This window comes from Garra rufa, chromosome 4 (assembly GCF_049309525.1).
Source record: "Garra rufa chromosome 4, GarRuf1.0, whole genome shotgun sequence".
NCBI classification, from domain to species: domain Eukaryota; kingdom Metazoa; phylum Chordata; class Actinopteri; order Cypriniformes; family Cyprinidae; genus Garra; species Garra rufa.
In genome coordinates this window covers 1,733,679-1,756,552 of record NC_133364.1, presented here as the reverse complement: position 1 = coordinate 1,756,552, position 22,874 = coordinate 1,733,679, and the positions used below count along the sequence as shown (strand labels likewise).

The window sequence follows — 22,874 nt, the reverse complement described above, 5'->3', positions numbered from 1 at the left end:
CATTCATCCATCCATCCATCCATCATTTATCCATCTATTCATCCACCCATCCATCATTTATCCATCCATCCATCCATCCATCCATCATTTATCCATCTATTCATCCATCCATCCATCCATCCATCATTTATCCATCTATTCATCCACCCATCCATCATTCATCCATCCATCCATCATTTATCCATCTATTCATCCACCCATCCATCATTTATCCATCCATCCATCCATCCATCATTTATCCATCTATTCATCCACCCATCCATCATTCATCCATCCATCCATCCATCCATCATTTATCCATCTATTCATCCACCCATCCATCATTTATCCATCCATCCATCCATCCATCATTTATCCATCTATTCATCCACCCATCCATCATTTATCCATCTATTCATCCACCCATCCATCATTTATCCATCTATTCATCCACCCATCCATCATTTATCCATCCATCCATCCATCATTTATCCATCTATTCATCCACCCATCCATCATTCATCCATCCATCCATCCATCCATCATTTATCCATCTATTCATCCACCCATCCATCATTTATCCATCCATCCATCCATCCATCCATCATTTATCCATCTATTCATCCACCCATCCATCCAATTATCCATTTACATTACTTGAAACAAAATAAATATTCACTGAAATAAAATATATAAAAACCTTATATTAACTTGATGTACTAAAATAACACTAAAATTGAAATAAAATGAATAGAACATATTTAGTATAGGCATTTATATTTTGAGGTCTCACTTTATTAGGACTTGCTGACGTTCTCGTAGATGACGTCGCTTGTGTGCGTCTGCTGCTTCTTCTTCTTCCACATGAGGAGGACACACTGATGGATGAACACATACTGCTCCTGTACACACAAATATACATGTTATAGACATTATATTAATATTCTGACCTTATATCTCACAGTTCTGTTTATATCTCGACAATAGTTTTTTTCATTTCTGCCTAAGAATAAACATAAAACATTTAATTAAGACTATTTATCTCACAATTCTGACTTTTTCTTGCAATTATAAAGGTTCGGAATTGTGAGATAAAAATTCTAAATGATCTTTTTAACTATTTACAGTGATTTTTAAGAAGATTCTTAGAACCTAGTTGAGGTTCAGTACCTCGGTTTGGACCATGGAGAGCCGGTGCGAGCGCATGTCTGAAACCAGGCCGAGGACGTCCACATACTCGTGCTCCTGAATGTGCTGCATCAGCCGGTCCAGAGCGATGAAGGTGCCGGTCCGACCCACTCCAGCACTAACACACACACACACACACACACACACACACACACACACACACATAAACATACACATACATCAGTGTTTGTTACATCATACAGTGTCAGTAACATCAGTGAAGAGCTGTAGCAAAACCACAAGCAGGAATCAATAGATGGCAGTGAGCCGCAGTGATTCCAGTCAGTGTAACTGGAGCGCAGTGAGCCGGAATGACTCCTGTACCACAGACTCACATTAACGCATCCACATTGATGAGGAGTAAACAACATCTTACCTGCAGTGGACTACGATGGGTCCTTTGGTCCTGTTGACCTGCTGCCGTACGATCTGAACAAACTGTAAGATGCTCTCGATGGCGTTGACTGTGGGTACGCCGTGATCAGGCCACGAGGTGTAGTTAAAGTGCAGAACATCTTGAGATTCATCAGCCTGCAGGAGTCCAACACAGAACATCAGACAAGAACAACAGCAGTACACTGTATACCCTCATCACAACTATCTATATATTGATCTACATCCATTCAACCACACATCGATTATCTATTTATCCATCCATCCATCCATTTATGCATTCCTCTATCAGCAATCCATTATCTACCAATCCATTTATCCATCATCCATCCATCCACTCATCTATCCATCCATCATCTATCTATCCATCTATCCCTCCATCCATCCATAATCTATCCATTCATCTATTCCTCCATTTATCTACCCATTTATCTATCCATCCATACACAAACCCATTTATCTATCAATCCACCTATCATCTATCCGTCCATCCATCCATCCACCCAAATATCCATCCACCCACCCACCCACTCATATATCCAACCATCCATCCATCCATCCATCCATCCATCCATCCATCCATCCATCATCTATCCATTTATTCATTCATCTATCTATCTATCTATCCACCTATCTCTCCATGCATCCATCTATCATCTATCCCTCTATCCACCCATTTATATCCATCCATCCACCTATCATCTGTTCTTCCATCTATTCATCCACCCATTCACCAATCCATCATCCATCATCTATCAATTTATCTATTTCTCCACGCATCCATCCACCTATCTATCCATCCATCATCATCTATCCATTTATCTATCCCTCCATCCATTCACCCACCCACCCATCTATCTATCCATCCGTACATCAATCTATTCATTCATCCACCTATCTATCCATCATCCATCCATCCACCCACCAATTTATCATCTATCCATCCCCCCATCATCTGTCCCTCCATCCATCCACCCATTCATCTAATTATCCATCCATCATCCATCCATCCATTCATTCAACCATCCATCCACCTATCATCTGACCCTCCATCCATTTAACCACCCACCCATTCATCAATTCATCATCTATCCACTCATTTATCCATCCTCCCAACCATTTATCATCCATCCATCCATCCATCCATCCATCCATCCACCTATTTATCCATCCATCCATTCATCCAGCTATTTATCCATTTATCAATCAATCCATCCATTCATCTACCATCCATCCATCCATCCATCCATCCATTCAATCAATCACCTATTTATCCATTCATTAGTCCATCATCCATTCATCTACCATCTATCCATCCACCTTTCCAAACATCCATCCATTTATCTATCAATCCATTTATTCATCCATCTATCCCTTCATTCATCCATCCACCCACCCATTCACCAATCCATCCATCCATTTATCCATTCACCCATTTATCATCCACCACCTATATCTGTCCCTCCATCCATCTATCCATTCATTCACCTATTTATCCATTCATCCATCCATCCATCTATCCATTCATCTATCATCTATCCATCCATCTATCCCTCCACCCATCCATCCACCCATGGTTGAGGTTAGTAGTGTTCCTCACGTATCCCAGTCTGAAGTTTCTGATGGTCCACTCGGGCGAGTCGTTCTCTGACAGCATCTCGACCGTAATCTCTCCGTACGTCACGGGCTCCTCAGTGAAGGGCCAGTAGTGATCACACTTCACCTGCACAGGAAGCACATTCTCTCATTAACATCCGCCCGTCTGTGTGATGTCATAGCGCTAACGAAGCGGTCGCCGTGGAAACTGACCCTCCTGCGCTCGTTACACTGTGTCAGCATGACGATGATGTGAGACTTCTGCTGCAGCACCATCTTCCAGAAATCGTTCCTGGTCTCAGGCAGCGGGCCCTGTGTGGCGATGAACTCGTGCGGAGAGTTATAACCCTGAACACACACCAGAACACCAATGAGACACACTATAACCTGTCAATCACTCCATCAGCTGATATTGATCAGATACTCACAGGAATATAGTTGGCATTGATGTAATCAGAGCCTTCATCGTTGTGGAGAGAGATCAGCTTCACTCGACTGAAATCATCTGTGACCAGACAAACATAATCACTGAGTTTTAGTAACAAGTGGGCCAATCAAAACTGTGTTGCTATGACTACAGTGGGCGGGGCTTTGCCGGCCAGCCACTCACAGGGCAGGATGTTGGTGTAGCGGTTCTTGGGTCTGTTGACGGGCAGATCGGCCGCTTCGTGAGACAGATCCAGACCGACGCTCTTCAGCTCCTGACAGAACCACAAACCAACAGATAAATCACTCGCCCGATACAGACAGACAGGTGTTCACGTGTTCTGCAGCAACTGTGTTTTACCTCAAACTGCAGCGAGAACTTGTACGCCGAATCTTTGCCCATGTCTTTGATGTAAGCATCGAAATCACTGAGCTGAACGGGACTGAACACACAGATATCACAGTCACATCACACACACACACAAACAAAATCAAGACAAGACTCTCACAATCACATGAACGGATGTCTTTACCTGGTTAGTTTCCTCTTCTTCAGTGCTGTTTTGCTCCTGTGGGTGAAACACAGACAGACGCGTCACTGAACTGAGATCAGAACACAACAAACTCCAGCTCTGATCATAAACGCTCTGCAATCCTACAAACTAAACATGCATTACAGATCGACGGAGCTTCAGCGCTGGTGTGTGTCTGAAACCACAGAGAATAATTCACATTCACTCGCTCTGGAGGATTTAAAGTATTAATAAAGTGCTTTTATGAACTGTTTGACAGGAAGGATTTTATTTATATATTAGTTTAGAGAAATTATATTTATTAATAATGTAGATCTTTCTCTCTTTATATATTATAATTTATATAATTTTTATTTTATGAAATTAGCTAATTGTACATTTTTCATGTTTACATTTGAAAATAATTTAAAATAAAAAACAATAATTAATAATTATGATATTTCTCATTCTGTCGGTCTATATATGTTTTTAATAATTAATTTAAACATTTACATTTTAATGTATTTTATTTAAGTTATATATATATATTTAATTTTTTTCCTAAATGTATAATTAATTTTCAATTATCAAATAATTTTATTTTATTTATATATTAATTTATATGGCATATTTGTAATAATAAATTATACATTTAAAATAGAATTTATATATATTTTTTCTCAATAGCCTTCCACATCACACTAATCTCATGTTATAAACTATTGTGGTTACACAAGTGTCTAATTTGTATTTATGTATAATTTATATACATTTAATAATTTTACTTTTTTTTTTTCAAATACAGACTTACATGCTTCTAATTTTATTGTATTAAATCTTTGTGTCTTTCTTTGTTTTAGACAATACCCTTCCATATTATGATTTAATTATAATTTATTTTTAATGTAAATATACATTAAAATAATCAGTTTTTTGTTTTAGTCAATACCCTTACATATTATGATTTTTATTATAATTTATTACATTTAATAATTGCACATTTTTAAACCTAATTTTATAATAATTATTTAATTTTCAATAATTAATTTAATTTTTTTACATTTTAATGTATTTTATTTCAATTAATTAAATAAATGTATAATTTTTTGAACTCATTTTAGTTAATACCCTTCCATATTATGATTTTATTATAATTTATTACATTTAATAATAGCACATTTTTAAATCTAATTTCATAATAATTATCTTATTTCTAATAATTAATTTAATCGTTTACATTTAAATGTATTTTATTTCAATGTATAATTTGTCTAACTCATAAACTCAGTTATACTGAACTTTAATTTAAAATTAAATGAAATTTTAAATTCTTTTCATTTTTAATGTAAATATACATTACAATAATAATTTTTTTGTCTTAGTCAATATCCTTCCATATTATAATTTTATTATAATTTATTAAATTTAATAATTGCAAATTTTTAAATATAATTTTAAATAATTAAAAAAAAATTCTATTTAATTTTTTCAAATATTTTATTCAATCTTTTAATGCATTTTATTTAAATTATATATATATATATATATATATATATATATATAATTCTCAAAAAAAATTTTATTGACATATATGTGGTTATTATTTTCTGTGGAGACCGACTGCATGTGAGCAGCGCTGAGATCGTATTAACCCTGGAAACATTCCTTTAGGAAATCAAGCTAACGGAAAAGGAAAAACCAAGCAAATGCTCTTAAGTCTCTCTGGTAAAAATCTGCATTCAGTCGGACAGAGAATCGAAGAGCTAGAGCAAACATGCAGGACGTGAGAGCGAGCGAGCGAGCGGACGTCATGCAGTCGAGCCGCCAGCGTTAGTGTCATGCGTCGAGACGCTGTTAAACACAGACAAGAGCACAGATGAGACCCTTCTCCGTCTACAGGACCTAGGTGGAGTCTAGAGCCGGTCGTGTGTGTGTTTGTCTGTCCGTCGGCCGCCGGACGCCGCGCTGCTACTTACCACGGATTAATATAAAAGGCCAAAAGATAGTCAGTCCAAAGGCAGGATGGCAGAAGCGTGAGGAACGCAAAGAGACTCCTGCGCCTGAAGCCGTTCGAACAAAACAGAAAGCAAAAGACATAAAAAAAGACCAAGGGCAAAAAGTTGGGGGACAAAACATGGTGCTCCATTAGTAATAGTGACACACACAGATGATTGAGCATATTTCATTAGTGTCTGACAGGTTAATGATCGCGTCATGCAGTCAGTGTCATTGGCGTCTTTCTGTCTGGTCTTGGTGATGTAGTGTGAATCTGTCAATCTGAACCCCGAACTCACCAAAATCACAATAATAAACCCCTTTCTGTTCCTAATGCATCCATCAGGAAGCTGACGCAAAACGTCCACTACAAATATCTAAAAACACTAAATTCTGTTTTAGGAAAAATGTATCAAAATGTTGAGTTTTTGCACAAAACAAGAACAAATATCTGCCAGCGGGATCGGAAAAACCAACTTAATTTAACAAGAAAACAAGATTTTTTTTTCTGACTCCGCTGGCAGATATTTGCTCCTGTTTAAGCCCAAACCTAATAAAACCTTTATCAAAAACTTAATTTGGATACACTAGAAAACACTAGAAATCTCAAATCAAAAACGGTTGTGTTATTCTAAAAAACAGCTTACACAGAGTCAGTATTTATGTTCTAAATTGAACTTTAATAATTGTGAATTTTTATTATTTTTACATTTTTAAATAATTGTATTTATATTTATATATATATATTTTTATATATATATATATATATATATATATATATATATATATATATATATATATTGTAATTTTTACATTTTTACATTAATGTTTTTTTATGTTTATTTTTATTTAATTTTACATTTATTATTTTATATATGTATAATTTAGATTTATATAATTACATAATTTAATACAATTAGTTTATAGGATATATATATATATATATATATATATATATATATATATATTTCTTTTTTTTTCTTTTTTTTTTACTACTGTTCCAAAGTTTGGGGTCAGTGCACTTTTTTACACAAATAAATTATTACTTTTATTCAGCAAGCATGTGTTAAATTGTTAAAAACTGATAGCAAAGACTTACATGGTTAGGAAAGATTTATATTTTAAATAAATGCTGCTCTTTTTAATGTTTTATTCATCAAAGAATCCTGAAAAAAAGTATCACAGGTTCCAAAAAAATACTGTTTCCAACATTGATAATAAAGTATATTAGAATGATTTCTGAAGGATCATGTGACGCCGAAGACTGGAGAAATGATGCTTTGCATCACAGAAAAAAAAAAAAAAGATTTTTAATGTATATTAAAACAGAAAAACATTATTTTACATCGTAATAATATTTCACAATACAATTAATAAAAAATTTTCAGTTTCAAGTTTGACATTTTCTCACAATTCAGACTTTTTCCTTGCAGTCTGGACTTTTTTCTTGCAATTATACGTTTATATCTCAGAATCCTGACTTTTTTTCCACAATTTCGAGTTTTTTCCTTGTTATTTTGACTCTTTTTCTTTTTTTTTTTTGAAATTTGACTTTTTTTCCTCACAGTTCTGACTGGAGAAATGATGCTTTGCATCACAGAAATAAATTAGAGTTTTAATGTACATTAAAATAGAAAAACATTTTTCTACATCGTAATAATATTTCACAATATTACTTTTTTTTCTGTATTTTTAATCAAATAAATGCAGCCTTGACGAGCAGAAGAAACATTTAAAATACATTAAAAATCTTACTGATCCCAAACTTTTGACCAGCAGTGTATATACATTTATCCCCTTACTCTCTCTCTCTCTATATATTTTAATTTACATGATTTATATTTTCTGTGTATAAAATGTGTAGATTTTCTAACCTCAACTGAACAGAATTCAACATTAAAACAGGACACAGTCATGTTGCGGTTGTTTCACGACTCATGCTCTAAACATTTCAGCAGAAGGTGACAGAAAAAATGTCTTTTGACTTCATTACCAGCCCAGAATCTGCCTTTACTGACGCTCTTTAAGCTCTTATATTAATCATGTGAGTGTGAGCGATGGCTGTGATCACAAACATCAGAACCGATGCTTCCCGCATGTCGATACCAGTTACAATTACACGCTCACTTCCTCTGTGTGTGTGTGTGTGTGTGTGTGTGTGTGTGTGTGTGTGTGTGTGTGTGTGTGTGTGTGTGTGTGTGTGTGTGTGTGAGCTGATAGTGTGACACTGTGACTGACTGATTGACTGACAGTGACAAACACAGGAGCTCCTACCAGTTATACGGCAGCTTCCCGTCCCGCTCGAAAGAGGCGAAATTCACAAAGGTTTCAGCGCCGCACTCCCTGAAATCAGACACGAACATCAGACACACAATAAAGACATTTAACAGATCTAACAGCTCAGGAATTACTTACAAGCAGCAATTGCATCAATCCAAATTAATCGAGTGCAGTTTCAGATACTGAAAGTTGCAATTCACATGCATTACATTGCAACAAAATAATGCTTTTCCTAAGTGCTTCTGTCTTGTTTTCCAGTGCAAACATCTAAACATCCTTAAATCAAGACACATTTGCTGAAGAAGCAAAATAAGCTCAGATATTAGGTTTCATTTTCATAAAAATGCAAAATGAAGTAAGTTTTTGCTTAAAACAGGAAGAAATATCTGCCAGTGCAGACAGAAAAATAAACTTGCTTTGCCTTTGGTATTCAGTTGATTCTTTCGATCCCGTTAACAGAAGCACAAAACCAGTCTTAAAGAGCGCAGGTATATTTGTAGCAATAGCCAAAAACACACTGTATGGGTCAAAATGATTTTTCTTTTATGCCAGAAATCATTAAGATGTTAGGTTACGATCATGTTCCATGAAGATATTTTGTAAATTTCCTACTGATATATCAAAACGTAATTTTTCCTCTGTAATATGCATCGCTAAGAACTTCTTTTGGACAACTTTAAAGGTGATTTTCACAATATTCAGATGTTTTTGCACCCTCAGACTCCAGATTTTCAAATAGTTGTATCTCAGCCAAATATTGTCCTATCCTAGCTTAAATACTTCTAATTTGATGCATTTTTCATAAAACAATATTCTTAAATCATTCTGCATCTCAAGTACTGGAAAACTGACTTTTTTGCAACAAAAAAATCATCAAGTACTTCATGATTTTTGGTTGCACAAAAATATTGAGCTTTCCTGATTATGACTGAGTTGTGTTAAGTCATGAATTGCTCATTTTTTGTTTTTATCATAAAGCATAAACTCACTTTATTTTAGTGAATATAGTCATTTTGCATCTCAAGTAAATCATGATTTCAGAATTTTTAGATACTTGAATTGGAAAATGACAAAAACACTGAATAAGAATGTGATTTTTTGCAGTGTAGCGGTATTTTCATCCATCAGTCTGATCAATAACGGACTGTAACTAATGAATCATCATGTTGTGTGAGATGTTCCTCACCGGCTCAGCTCCATGTGTTTCTTGCGCAGCACCAGCAGGAAGAGCACCAGCAGACTGATCAGCAGAATACTGAGAACCGCCAGAGCGGAGATAGCCGCCACACTCGGGTTCATCTCGCGCACTGCAGACAAACACACCACAGATATATTCACCTCCAGTCTCACAATCAAACAAACACTTACATGTGTATTTTAGATGTTCACTCGTCTGAAAGAAGACATGTTATGGTGCAAAACAGCTCAAAACTATCAATACTCAAAAAAGGTAATTGTGATGTTTTTTTTTTAAATCTCAAGAATCCTGATTTTTTTTTTCCACAATTACGAGTTTATATCTCGCAATTCCAACTTTTTTCCTCACAGTTCAGATTTTTTTTCTTGCAACTAAAAGTTTATATCTCACAATTCTGACTTTTTTGCTTTATGAGTTTATATCTCGGAATCCTGCCTTTTTCACAATTCTGCCTTTTTTTCTTACTATACCGACTTTTTTCCTCGTAGTTCAGAATTTTTTTTGCAAATACAACTTTTTTCTTAAAATTCACTTTTTTCTCACAAGTCTGACTTTTTTCTCTCACAATTTATATCTCGCAATTCTGACTTTTTTTTCTTGCAATTACGAGTTTTACTTTTTTCTTCGATATTCTGACATTTTTCTTGCAATTATAAGTTTATTTCTCAGAGCCCTGGTGTTTTTTTCCACAATTACGAGTTTGACTTTTTCTCCTTGTAATTCTGACTTTGTTTTTTGCCAATACAACGTTTTTCTTGAAATTCAGAGGTTTTCCCACAAATACAAGTTTATATCACACAATTCTGACTTTTCTCCTTCATGAGTTTATATCTCGGAATCTTGCCTTTTTAACAATTCTGACTTTGTTCCTCGCAGTTCTGACTTTTTTATCTCACAATTACGAGTTTATATCTCGCAATTCTGACTTTTTTTCTTGCAATTACAAGTTTTACTTTTTTCTTCGAATTCTGACATTTTTCTTGCAATTATAAGTTTATATCTCAGAACCCTGATGTTTTTTTCCACAATTACTAGGTTGACTTTTTTCCTTGTAATTCTGACTTTGTTTTTTGCCAATACAACGTTTTTCTTGAAATTCAGAGGTTTTCCCACAAATACAAGTTTATATCTCACAATTCTGACTTTTTTTCCCTCTTGCAGTTCAGACTTTTTTCTTGCAATTATGATTCCTGGCTTTTTTCACAATTACGGGTTTGACTTTTTTATCTCACAATTGCGAGTTTATATTTCACAATTCTGCCGTTTTTCTTGCAATTACAAGTTTTACTTTTTTCTTAGAATTCTGCCGTTTTTCTTGCAATTACAAGTTTATCTCACAACTCTGACATTTTTACTCGCATTTTTACTTGCAATTACGAGTTTATATTTCAGAATCCTGACTTTTTTTTTTTTTGCAATTACGAGTTTGACTTTTTTTCTTGGAATTCTGACATTTTTCTTGCAATTTTAAGTTTATCTTAAAAAATATCTCACAATTCCAACTCTTTTTCCTCGCAGTTCTGACTTTCTCTCACAATTACGAGTTTATATCTTAGAATTCTGCCTTTTTCCTCGTAGTTCTGACTTTTTTCTTTCAATTATAAGTTTATATCTCAGAACCCTGATGTTTTTTCCACAATTACTAGGTTGACTTTTTTCCTTGTAATTCTGACTTTGTTTTTTGCCAATACAATGTGTTTCTTGAAATTCAGAGGTTTTCCCACAAATACAAGTTTATATCTCACAATTCTGACTTTTTTTCCCTCTTGCAGTTCAGACTTTTTTCTTGCAATTATGAGTTTATATCTCGGATTCCTGGCTTTTTTCACAATTACGGGTTTGACTTTTTTATCTCACAATTGCGAGTTTATATTTCACAATTCTGCCGTTTTTCTTGCAATTACAAGTTTTACTTTTTTATTAGAATTCTGCCGTTTTTTCTAAGAAAGTTTATCTCACAACTCTGACATTTTTACTCGCATTTTTACTTGCAATTACGAGTTTATATTTCAGAATCCTGACTTTTTTTTTTTTTTGCAATTACGAGTTTGACTTTTTTTCTTGGAATTCTGACATTTTTCTTGCAATTTTAAGTTTATCTTAAAAAATATCTCACAATTCCAACTCTTTTTCCTCGCAGTTCTGACTTTCTCTCACAATTACGAGTTTATATCTTAGAATTCTGCCTTTTTCCTCGTAGTTCTGACTTTTTTCTTTCAATTATAAGTTTATATCTCAGAACCCTGATGTTTTTTCCACAATTACTAGGTTGACTTTTTTCCTTGTAATTCTGACTTTGTTTTTTGCCAATACAATGTGTTTCTTGAAATTCAGAGGTTTTCCCACAAATACAAGTTTATATCTCACAATTCTGACTTTTTTTCCCTCTTGCAGTTCAGACTTTTTTCTTGCAATTATGAGTTTATATCTCGGATTCCTGGCTTTTTTCACAATTACGGGTTTGACTTTTTTATCTCACAATTGCGAGTTTATATTTCACAATTCTGCCGTTTTTCTTGCAATTACAAGTTTTACTTTTTTATTAGAATTCTGCCGTTTTTTCTAAGAAAGTTTATCTCACAACTCTGACATTTTTACTCGCATTTTTACTTGCAATTACGAGTTTATATTTCAGAATCCTGACTTTTTTTTTTTTTTGCAATTACGAGTTTGACTTTTTTTCTTGGAATTCTGACATTTTTCTTGCAATTTTAAGTTTATCTTAAAAAATATCTCACAATTCCAACTCTTTTTCCTCGCAGTTCTGACTTTCTCTCACAATTACGAGTTTATATCTTAGAATTCTGCCTTTTTCCTCGTAGTTCTGACTTTTTTCTTTCAATTATAAGTTTTTATCTCAGAATCCTGACTTTTTCACATTTACAACTTTTTTTTTTCAGTTTGACCTTTTTCCTCGAAAACCCCTTTTTTCTTGCAATTATCAATTTTCATCTCACAATTGCGGGTTTTTATCAAGCGATCCCAGTTGAGTTTGTTAGGTAATTCTGAAGTCACAATTACCTTTTTTATTTCTTATTCAGTGTGTGAACTGCTATGGTGTCTGGAGTGGGACTGTGGTGACTGTAAGTGCAGGTGTTGAGTGTGGGACAGATGCGTTTCCTCACCAGATGTGCTGACGGTGATGTACGCGGGGTCGCTGGCGCTGCTGTAGCTGCTGCTGATCACGGTACAGTTGTACGATGTGGACGGCTGCAGTCCTGATACGGTCACAACATGAGTGGCGGTGAACAGCGGATCACGCACCTTCTGGAACAGAGAAACACACACATTAAACCAGTTCATTCACTGAGATACTGAGAGGTTCAGGTGTGTTCAAACGTCTATCCCAGAATGCAATGATGTCATTCTGATAGAGGTCAAGAAAAATCCCAAAATACATCACAATACATCACTAACACATGACAATCATTATTAAAATGTGTTGTATATTAGCTGTTATTATTTTAATGGATCTGAGAAATATAAACTATAAACAGCTGTAATTTTATTAACTAATGACTATCAACAACGACTGTAACAAAAGTTTTTTGAATATACGAATGCATTAACTAATGTTAACTAACAGGACCTGTTTTATAATAATATTACAATAAGGTTTCATTAGTTAACATGCACTTTTGTTAATATATATTGTAACAAATGTATTGCTTATTGTTAATTTTAGTTTGCATTAAGTAATGTGTATACTATATATATATATATATATATATAACTCCAATGAACATTACAGAATATCAAATTTGATATCATTACAAAGTTCTTTCCCACCCCTACATTTATCCAAAATAAATAAATAAATAATTTAAATAAAAAATTATTATAAAATAAATATATACAAATACAAAAAAAAAAACAGAACTAAAGATAATGAAATAACATTCACCAGTGTATATTTAAATCAAATAATAATTTTTCTTTGTTAATGTGAGTTGTTCATTATGATAGTCCTCAGTGCATTAACTAATGTTAACATACAAATTTAGATAATTCTGTAGAAGTAGTGCTTATTCTCAGTTCAATGTAGTTAATTAATGTTAACAAATGAAACCTGATTGTAAATTATAACTGAATTATAGTGCATTGCTTTTATCATCACACACAAAACCATAAAGAAACTCCATTATAATCTCCAGATGTTTGCATACATAGTCTTGATATGTTATTTTTATGATATTGGTCAGGAGTGAATCCCAATGAGCTCTTACTTTGTTTTCTCTGTTGACTCCCAGCGGTCTGCAGACAACCTGATAGAAATCCACGATGCCCTCCTCCATCCAGAGCAGCGTGACGGCCGTGTCGGTGGCGTTGACGGCATACAGCGACTTCGGAGGAGCCGGATCTGTTCGCAAAACAGCCAAACACCACACGAGTTACAAGATCCTTCAAGAAAACAGCTTAAAAACAAGTCAAAAAGAAAGACGAAACAAACAGCCTCAACAATTCTGACACGCTCTGAACGGGAAGTCAAAGCGAAACAAGTTATTATTAGAACAGAAAACACACTCTCAGCAGTAAACTACCAGCGCTTTTACTTCTAGTTTTGCATTTGAACGTGTGAACAGCTCAGACTTCACATTTATTAAAGGAACAGCAGAATAGTTGACATCTAAAATGCAGATGAGTTTGTTTCTTCATCAGGTTTGTAAAAATGTGTCATTGCATCACTGTTCTTAGCAATGGATCCTCTGTAGTGAATGGGTGCCGTCAGAATGAGAGTCCAAACAGCTGATAAAAACTTTATTCTCATAGTATTTTGACTTTACTCTCGTAGTATTCCGACTTCATTCTCGTAGTATTCTGGCTTTATTCTAGTAGTATTCCGACTTTACTCTCAAAGTATTCTGGCTTTATTCTCGTAATATTCCGACTTTATTTATCGTAGTAATCCGACTTTATTCTCATAGTATTCCGACTTTATTCTAGTAGTATTCCGACTTTATTCTCATAGCATTCCGACTTCATTCTCGAAGTATTCTGGCTTTATTCTCGTAATATTCCGACTTTATTTATCGTAGTAATCCGACTTTACTCTCGTAGTATTCCGACTTTATTCTAGTAGTATTCCGACTTTATTCTCATAGCATTCTGACTTTATTTCAGTAGTATTCCGACTTTATTCTAGTAGTATTCCGACTTTACTCTCGTAGTATTCCGACTTTACTCTCAAAGTATTCTGGCTTTATTCTCGTAATATTCCGACTTTATTTATCGTAGTAATCCGACTTTATTCTCATAGTATTCCGACTTTATTCTCATAGCATTCTGACTTTATTTCAGTAGTATTCCGACTTTATTCTAGTAGTATTCCGACTTTACTCTCAAAGTATTCTGGCTTTATTCTCGTAATATTCCGACTTTATTTATCGTAGTAATCCGACTTTATTCTCATAGTATTCCGACTTTATTCTAGTAGTATTCCGACTTTATTCTCATAGCATTCCGACTTCATTCTCGAAGTATTCCGACTTTATTCTCATAGCATTCCGACTTTATTCTCGAAGTATTCTGGCTTTATTCTCGTAATATTCCGACTTTATTTATCGTAGTAATCCGACTTTACTCTCGTAGTATTCCGACTTTATTCTCGTAGTATTCCGACTTTATTCTCGTAGCATTCCGACTTTATTCTCGAAGTATTCCGACTTTATTCTAGTAGTATTCCGACTTTATTCTCATAGCATTCCGACTTTATTCTCGAAGTATTCCGACTTTATTCTCGTAGTATTTCGACTTTACTCTCGTAGTATTCCGACTTTATTCTAGTAGTATTCCGACTTTATTCTCATAGCATTCCGACTTTATTCTCGAAGTATTCCGACTTTATTCTCGTAGTATTCCGACTTTATTCTCGTAGCATTCCGACTTTATTCTCGAAGTATTCCGACTTTATTCTAGTAGTATTCCGACTTTATTCTCATAGCATTCCGACTTTATTCTCGAAGTATTCCGACTTTATTCTCGTAGTATTTCGACTTTACTCTCGTAGTATTCCGACTTTATTCTAGTAGTATTCCGACTTTATTCTCATAGCATTCCGACTTTATTCTCGAAGTATTCCGACTTTATTCTCGTAGTATTTTGACTTTACTCTCGTAGTATTCCGAATTCATTCTCGTAGTATTCTGGCTTTATTCTAGTAGTATTCCGACTTTACTCTCAAAGTATTCTGGCTTTATTCTCGTAATATTCCGACTTTATTTATCGTAGTAATCCGACTTTACTCTCATAGTATTCCGACTTTATTCTCATAGCATTCCGACTTTATTTCAGTAGTATTCCGACTTTATTCTAGTAGTATTCCGACTTTATTATTGTAATATTCCGACTTTATTTATCATAGTAATCAGACTTTATTCTCAAAGTATTTTGACTTTACTCTCGTAGTATTCCGACTTCATTCTCATAGTATTCTGGCTTTATTCTAGTAGTATTCCGACTTTACTCTCAAAGTATTCTGGCTTTATTCTCGTAATATTCCGACTTTATTTATCGTAGTAATCCGACTTTATTCTCATAGCATTCCGACTTTATTTCAGTAGTATTCCGACTTTATTCTAGTAGTATTCCGACTTTATTATTGTAATATTCCGACTTTATTTATCATAGTAATCAGACTTTATTCTCAAAGTATTTTGACTTTATTCTAGTAGTATTCCGACTTTATTCTCAAAGTATTCAGACTTTATTCTCAAAGTATTTTGACTTTATTCTAGTAGTATTCCGACTTTATTCTAGTAGTATTCCGACTTTATTCTCAAAGTATTCAGACTTTATTATTGTAATATTCCAACTTTATTTATCATAGTAATCAGACTTTATTCTCATAGTATTTCGACTTTACTCTTGTAGTAAACGCTGTTGTAATTATGGATTATGGACCTGGATTTGAGTTAAAAACATCTTAATGATGGATTTGTTTAAGCTTTTGTCTTCTCAGGATGTTAACTGATGGACTGGAGTGGTGTGGATTACTTGTGGATTATTGTGAAGTTTTTATCAGCTGTTTGGACTCTCATTCCGACGGCACCCATTCACTACAGAGGATCCGTCTACTGCCACTGACCGAGTTTGATGATGTGCGGCGCTGACGTGTTGCGGCTCCTCTCGGTGCAGGCGGTGACGGTCAGGTTGTAGATGTCGCCAGGAGGAAGAGCCAGAGAAGCCTTCATCATGTTGCGTGTCACCTGAAACACAGTCGTTAGGCGCAGTGATGATTCAGTCCTCATAGCAACTGTCTCCATGGCGACAGTGAATATTTAGACAGGTTTCAGTGGAGAGGTTTGTGTAAATGAATGGAGTTTATCCTGCTCTCAGAGCGTCTCAACATCTCAGCTGGGCTCTGTGTGGAAACATTTAGCCGTCACTAATTAAACGTTGGCTGTGTGTGAGATAAATATGTGTGCTGGGTAATTGGATTCATTACAGGCTAACGGCGCAGTGACGTCGCGCAAACCGTTTGACTCATTTTAATGAGACAGGAGAAGCACAGAGGGAGAATTTCATGAATCTCAGATTTTTACACTCACATTACCACAGTAAATGACTATGGTACATCATCCTGAACAGAAAGTAACCAGTGATTGACTGTCATGCACTTTTTTTTTTTATTATTATATTATTTTGGTATTTTTTCAAATGAATGAATTGGTGGTTTAAGAAATAATAATATCACATAAGAGAAAACAAATGGAAATGTCCTTTGGAGTCATAAAGTTGAAGTACTAAAAAAAAATGAATAAAATGTATTCAGACGTAAAAAAAATTAAACTAATAAATATGAAAAAAACATACATTTAGTAAAATTACTAAAATGAAACCTACTAAAATTAAAATAAAAAAAACGAATAAAAAATTATTCAGATATAAGAAACAAAAAATTAATAAATACGAAAATAAATGATTTACTAAAGCAACAAAAATGAAAAATAAACGTAAAATATACTAATATAACAAAAAGTAAAACCAAAAACCTAACAAAATATTTAAAAATAATAATAATATGAACAAATTTAACTTCTGAAATTACAATGAAACAGAAAACATACTAAAATGACTAAACTAAACTAAAACCTAATAAACAATTATTCAGTCATAAAAAACAAAAACTAAACATAAAAATAAATTTACTCAAACTACTAAAATTAAATATAAAATATATTAATATAAAAAAGTAAAACCTAACAAAAAATATTCAAGACATTTAAAAAAAATAACATGAAAAAAAAAACTAATTTTATAAACCACTGACAATATACTGAAATGACAAAAAACGAATAAAAATCATTCAGATATTTAAAAAACTAAATAGGAAAAAAACAGCAAATTTACTAAAATGACTAAAATTAAAATAAAACAGAAAATATACAAATAAAATCCAATTCAAAATATTAACACAAAGACACTAAATGAACACCTAAGTTTAAAAGACACCTAAAAATAATCTTAATTTTCTTATTTTGTGTATGTCGATAATGAACACTTATTTCCTGTCCCATGTGCCCAAAATCTCCTGTTTAGCCTGGGTTAATCAGACAGGGTTTGTTCCAGTGGAGTGTTTTCTAGTGAAGGTTGAGTTTTCAGACTCACATCGATGGAGTAGCGTCTCCTCGCGCCCTTCTTCCCTTCGGCCGTCAGCTGCCAGTGCAGCATTCGTGAGTGTGAGAGATCGGTGAACAGATCGCCGTACGTCCAGCGCACATACAGCATCCCATGAGCGTAATCCACCGACGAGATATGAGGAGCTTCAGGAGCTGATGAACAAACACCCACACATTAGCAGTGTTGGGGGTAACGCATTACAAGTAATGCAAGTTACGTAATAATATTACTTTTTCCAAGTAACTAGTAAAGTAACGCATTACTTTTTAATTAACAAGTTACTTTTTCAAATAAGTAAGGTCAGTTACTTTTCCCCCTTCATTTATTGATGAAAAGCTCTCCTGTCTCCATGTTGAGAGAAATTGTGAGTAAGATGTTACTTTAGTTCTAGAATAAATGTGAACAAGCATTAATTCATCTCACTCACTGAAAAAACAGATACAGTGTTCTTCAAAATGAGCAAAAACACTCAAATTCAACACAAACCTGCAATAATTAAATATGTTAAATAATACAAATATCCTTTATGCATTTAATCCCATTTTATTAACCTTCGATGATTCACTTCATCTGTACTAATAGGCATACTAAATATACTAAAATATTTAGTACTAAAATAACAAAAACTAAAACTAAAAACTAATGAAAAATTATTCAGAAACTAATAAATACGAAAAAAAATATATATATACATTTATTAAAACTACGGAAATGAACAAGAAACAGAAAATAAACCAAATTAAGAAAAACTAAAACTAAAAAAACTAAAACTTAATAAAAAAGGTTCAGATATAAAAAAATGAAAACTAATAAATATGAAGAAAATAATTTACTAAAGCAAAAAAAAAAAAGAAACAATATAATAATTATAAATAATGTTAATTAATACAAATATCCTTTATGCATTTAATCCCATTTTTTTAACCTTCGATGATACTAAAATATGTAGTACTAAAATAAGAAAAACCAAAACTAAAAACTGATAAAAAATTATTCAGAAACTAATAAATATGAAAAAAAAACATACATTTACTAAAACTACTAAAATGAAAAAGAAACAGAAACCAAAATAATAAAAACTAAAACTAAAAAACTAAAAATTAATATAAAAAGTTTCAGATATAAAAAAAAATATCAGATATATAATAATTAAATATGTTCAATAATACAAATATCCTTTATGTATTTACCCCCATTTTATGAATCGATGTCTTTGCTGCCGACCTTCGATGATCCAATTCATCCATACTAATAAGCAAAAATTACACAAGATAATCTAACATTTGTTTTCTTTTTTTATTGCTGAAGAGTTGATTTGTTCTTCTGCGGTCTACTGTACAGACGTCACTTTACTTTTCTCTAAGGCTGAGGCTTTTGCTGTAAAAAGGCTTTTACATTTGACAAAAATACAACTTTTTATATTAAAAACAAACAAGCCAACCCTGCCCAGATTTAAAAAGTAACGCAAAAGTAACGTAACGCATTACTTTCCATAAAAAGTAACAAAGTAACGTAATCAGTTACTTTTTTAGGGAGTAACTCAATATTGTAACGCATTACTTTTAAAAGTAACTTTCCCCAACGCTGGACATTATGTGAATGTAGTGAGAGCTGATGTGATGAGGCTCACCGGTGACGAAGCTCACTGTAGAAGCGTCGCAGCAGCTGAGCGGCGGCTCTCCCCACGTCACCATCGTCACGCGGAAGTTATAGAACCAGGCCGGCAGCAGATCCGTCACTCTCTGAGGACCGAAGAGCATTTGATTAGTGCCTCTGACCTCCGCTGAACCCTCCTTCAGACGCTGCGGCGTCTCATTAAATATGATTATAATAATTAGGCAGAACGCAATGTTTATATTTCTCCCGTCTCCGCCGTGACTCATCAAGCATCATAATTAGCATCTCTACTGATCATCTGAGCTGCTAATTGACTGATTACAGGAATGAGGATTCTGACTCTGAACCCTCAATTAAGGCAGATTCTCAATCACATTTAAGACTTTTTAAGGGGCCGTTCACATGTCGCGCCTAAAAAACGCGTGGAAAACGCGCCGCTTTCTTCCTTATCAACAAAGCGCTCCGGAAGCGTCTGCCGTTTCTAAGCAACCATCAGCTGCGCTCTAGCTCCAAGCCTATGCGTCTCCATGCATTGGTTCTTCTATTAGGGTCAAAATAATGGGGGCTTGACAAATCATAGTTCAGGAAATCCCTGGACCACAATGATGAGCTGCTCCTCCATGTTTCTGCTGAGGTTTCAATGTAACGGAAAAACGTGAGGAAGCTGATTGGTTGGTTCATGTCACATGACCTGCGGTGCGCTTGCGGCATTCTGAAAAGTTGAGATGTTTTTATCTCGATGCGGCGCACCGCGTCGCTTCCATTATGCCGGCGCAAGCCGCGTGTCTACACATAAAATAGCGAACTTGAGCGTGCAAAAGAGGCTACATGTGAACGGCCCCTAAAACCTGCATCAGTGCCAGTTTAGCTTCACTGAGATACTAGTATAGTTTTAACTAGATTAAGAAGTTTGTCTAGAATCTAGCATGTTGCTAAGACGATTAACAAGTTACTAGCATGATTCTAGCACGATTAACATGTTACTAACATGATTTTAGCACGATTAAAAGGTTACTAGCATTATTCTAACATGACTAGCATGTGTTAGCATTGATTAGCAGGTTACTAACATGATTCTAGCATTATTAGCATGTTACTAGTGTGTTGTTAGCATGATTTACCAGTTACTAACATGATTCTAGCATGATTAGTATGTTACTAGCATGTTGTTAGCATGATTAAAAGGTTACTAGCATTATTCTAGCATGACTAGCATGTGTTAGCATTGATTAGCAGGTTACTAACATGATTCTAGCATTATTAGCATGTTACTAGTGTGTTGTTAGCATGATTTACCAGTTACTAGCATGATTCTAGCATGATTAGTATGTTACTAGCATGTTGTTAGCATGATTAAAAGGTTACTAGCATTATTCTAGCATGACTAACGTGTGTTAGCATTGATTAGCAGGTTACTAACATGATTCTAGCATTATTAGCATGTTACTAGTGTGTTGTTAGCATGATTTACCAGTTACTAGCATGATTCTAGCATGATTAGCATGTTACTAGCATGTTGTTAGCATGATTAAAAGGTTACTAGCATTATTCTAGCATGACTAGCATGTGTGTTCATCAGTGTGAGTTTGAATATTGTTGATCATTTGAACATTCCATCAATGTAAGTCTATGGGGTTTTTTCCCAGTTTTATTCAGTGTTTTTAGGAAAACTGTAAGTCTGATCAGTTAGAAAAGATAAGGCACACTCAGTGAGATCTGAAGAGCTGAGTTTGGTGAAAGCTCTAGGAGGAGTAGCGTTCAGAATCGTTTGGTTTACCACAGAGGCGATGACGGAGGCGGTGGCGGCGATCTCGTAGTACGTGGTCCACTGCGACGTCTGCGTGGCGGAGTTGAAGAAGAAGGTCTGCAGGACGTATTTCCTGAAGGCCACGTTATAGGGCCGCTGCCAGCTGAGGATGACGGCGGTGGGGCTGAGAGGATAAACCACCAGATCGCGGACGCCCGACGGCTCTGACAGAACACAGCCAATCACAGAGCGGGAGTCAGTCGTGGGGGCGGGGCTTCATCACACACGTTCATTACATACGCACTCACCGATGTCGATGATGACGGGTTCAGACGCGGGGCTGACCAGCGGCCCGTTCGTGTGATAAACCACCACTCTGTACTGAGCGCCGGGCGTCAGGCTGCTGATGATGTCACTCGTGATGTTCTCCTATCAGAGAGCAGAGAGCAGGTCACATGACATCGTTATCATAACGCTATCAACGCTCTGTTTATTTTACAGTGTCCCACTACAATAGTAATGTTTTATAAAAGTTTTCTCTCAAGCATTTTACAGCAGGTAAACCAATGAGGCAACACCAAATAGACAAACATTCCATATATTTTTACTTTATATACGATTAAATAATAATAATAATAATAATAATATAATAAACCATTATTTAAATAAATGTAATAATAATAGCATGTCATATATTTAATTTATTTTTTTTACATCATATAAAATAAAAAACAACAATAATAATAAAGGCAACACAAAATAGTTTTTTACTTTATATATTCTATATACTTTTACTTCATATAAAATTAAATAATAATAATAATAATTACAAATATTATTTAAATAAATTACACAATAATAGCACTTTATATATTTCATTTTTTACATCATATAAAATAAAAAACAACAATAATAATAAAGGCAACACAAAATAGTTTTTTACTTTATATATTCTATATATTTTTACTTCATATAAAATTAAATAATAATAATAATAATAACAAATATTATTCAAATAAATTACACAATAATAGCACTTTATATATTTCATTTTTTACGTCATATAAAATATATATATATACATATATTTATTTTTTATTTATTTATTTATTTTAATAGCCACATTGCTATACAATCATACTATTTTGACACAGCAAACCTGTTGTTGTTGTTTTTTTTTAATCAGAAAAATGGCAATTCGATTTTTTTTATAAATTTGTGCACGTAATTCATAATTTGCAAAATAATCCCGCTTCTGTTCCACCACTGCTGGATGGATTTTGTTGACACTAATGTATTCTGATGGCTGAATGAACTGGTTAAA

General features: G+C 34.1%; 1 protein-coding gene across 2 annotated transcripts in view; it reads right to left on the bottom strand.

Moving 5' to 3' along the window:
• The window catches only part of ptpro (protein tyrosine phosphatase receptor type O), a 59,515-nt gene that overhangs the window by 5,098 nt on the left and 31,543 nt on the right, over positions 1–22,874 (bottom strand). Inside the window, exons 8-26 of one of the 2 annotated variants that reach the window (XM_073838010.1) lie at positions 21,859–21,979; positions 21,581–21,774; positions 19,817–19,928; positions 18,175–18,338; positions 16,652–16,772; positions 13,794–13,927; positions 12,693–12,834; positions 9,556–9,676; positions 8,364–8,432; positions 6,071–6,154; positions 4,116–4,151; positions 3,944–4,025; positions 3,767–3,857; positions 3,585–3,661; positions 3,370–3,504; positions 3,161–3,283; positions 1,544–1,698; positions 1,150–1,285; positions 773–881 (exon numbers count right to left, since the gene is read on the bottom strand). In XM_073838010.1, coding sequence (XP_073694111.1) covers positions 777–881; positions 1,150–1,285; positions 1,544–1,698; positions 3,161–3,283; positions 3,370–3,504; positions 3,585–3,661; positions 3,767–3,857; positions 3,944–4,025; positions 4,116–4,151; positions 6,071–6,154; positions 8,364–8,432; positions 9,556–9,676; positions 12,693–12,834; positions 13,794–13,927; positions 16,652–16,772; positions 18,175–18,338; positions 19,817–19,928; positions 21,581–21,774; positions 21,859–21,979 — 2,202 coding nt within the window. In that variant the 3' untranslated portion in view covers positions 773–776. The remainder of the gene's footprint in view (positions 1–772; positions 882–1,149; positions 1,286–1,543; positions 1,699–3,160; positions 3,284–3,369; positions 3,505–3,584; positions 3,662–3,766; positions 3,858–3,943; positions 4,026–4,115; positions 4,152–6,070; positions 6,155–8,363; positions 8,433–9,555; positions 9,677–12,692; positions 12,835–13,793; positions 13,928–16,651; positions 16,773–18,174; positions 18,339–19,816; positions 19,929–21,580; positions 21,775–21,858; positions 21,980–22,874) is intronic. The other variant, XM_073838011.1, reaches the window with a different exon arrangement.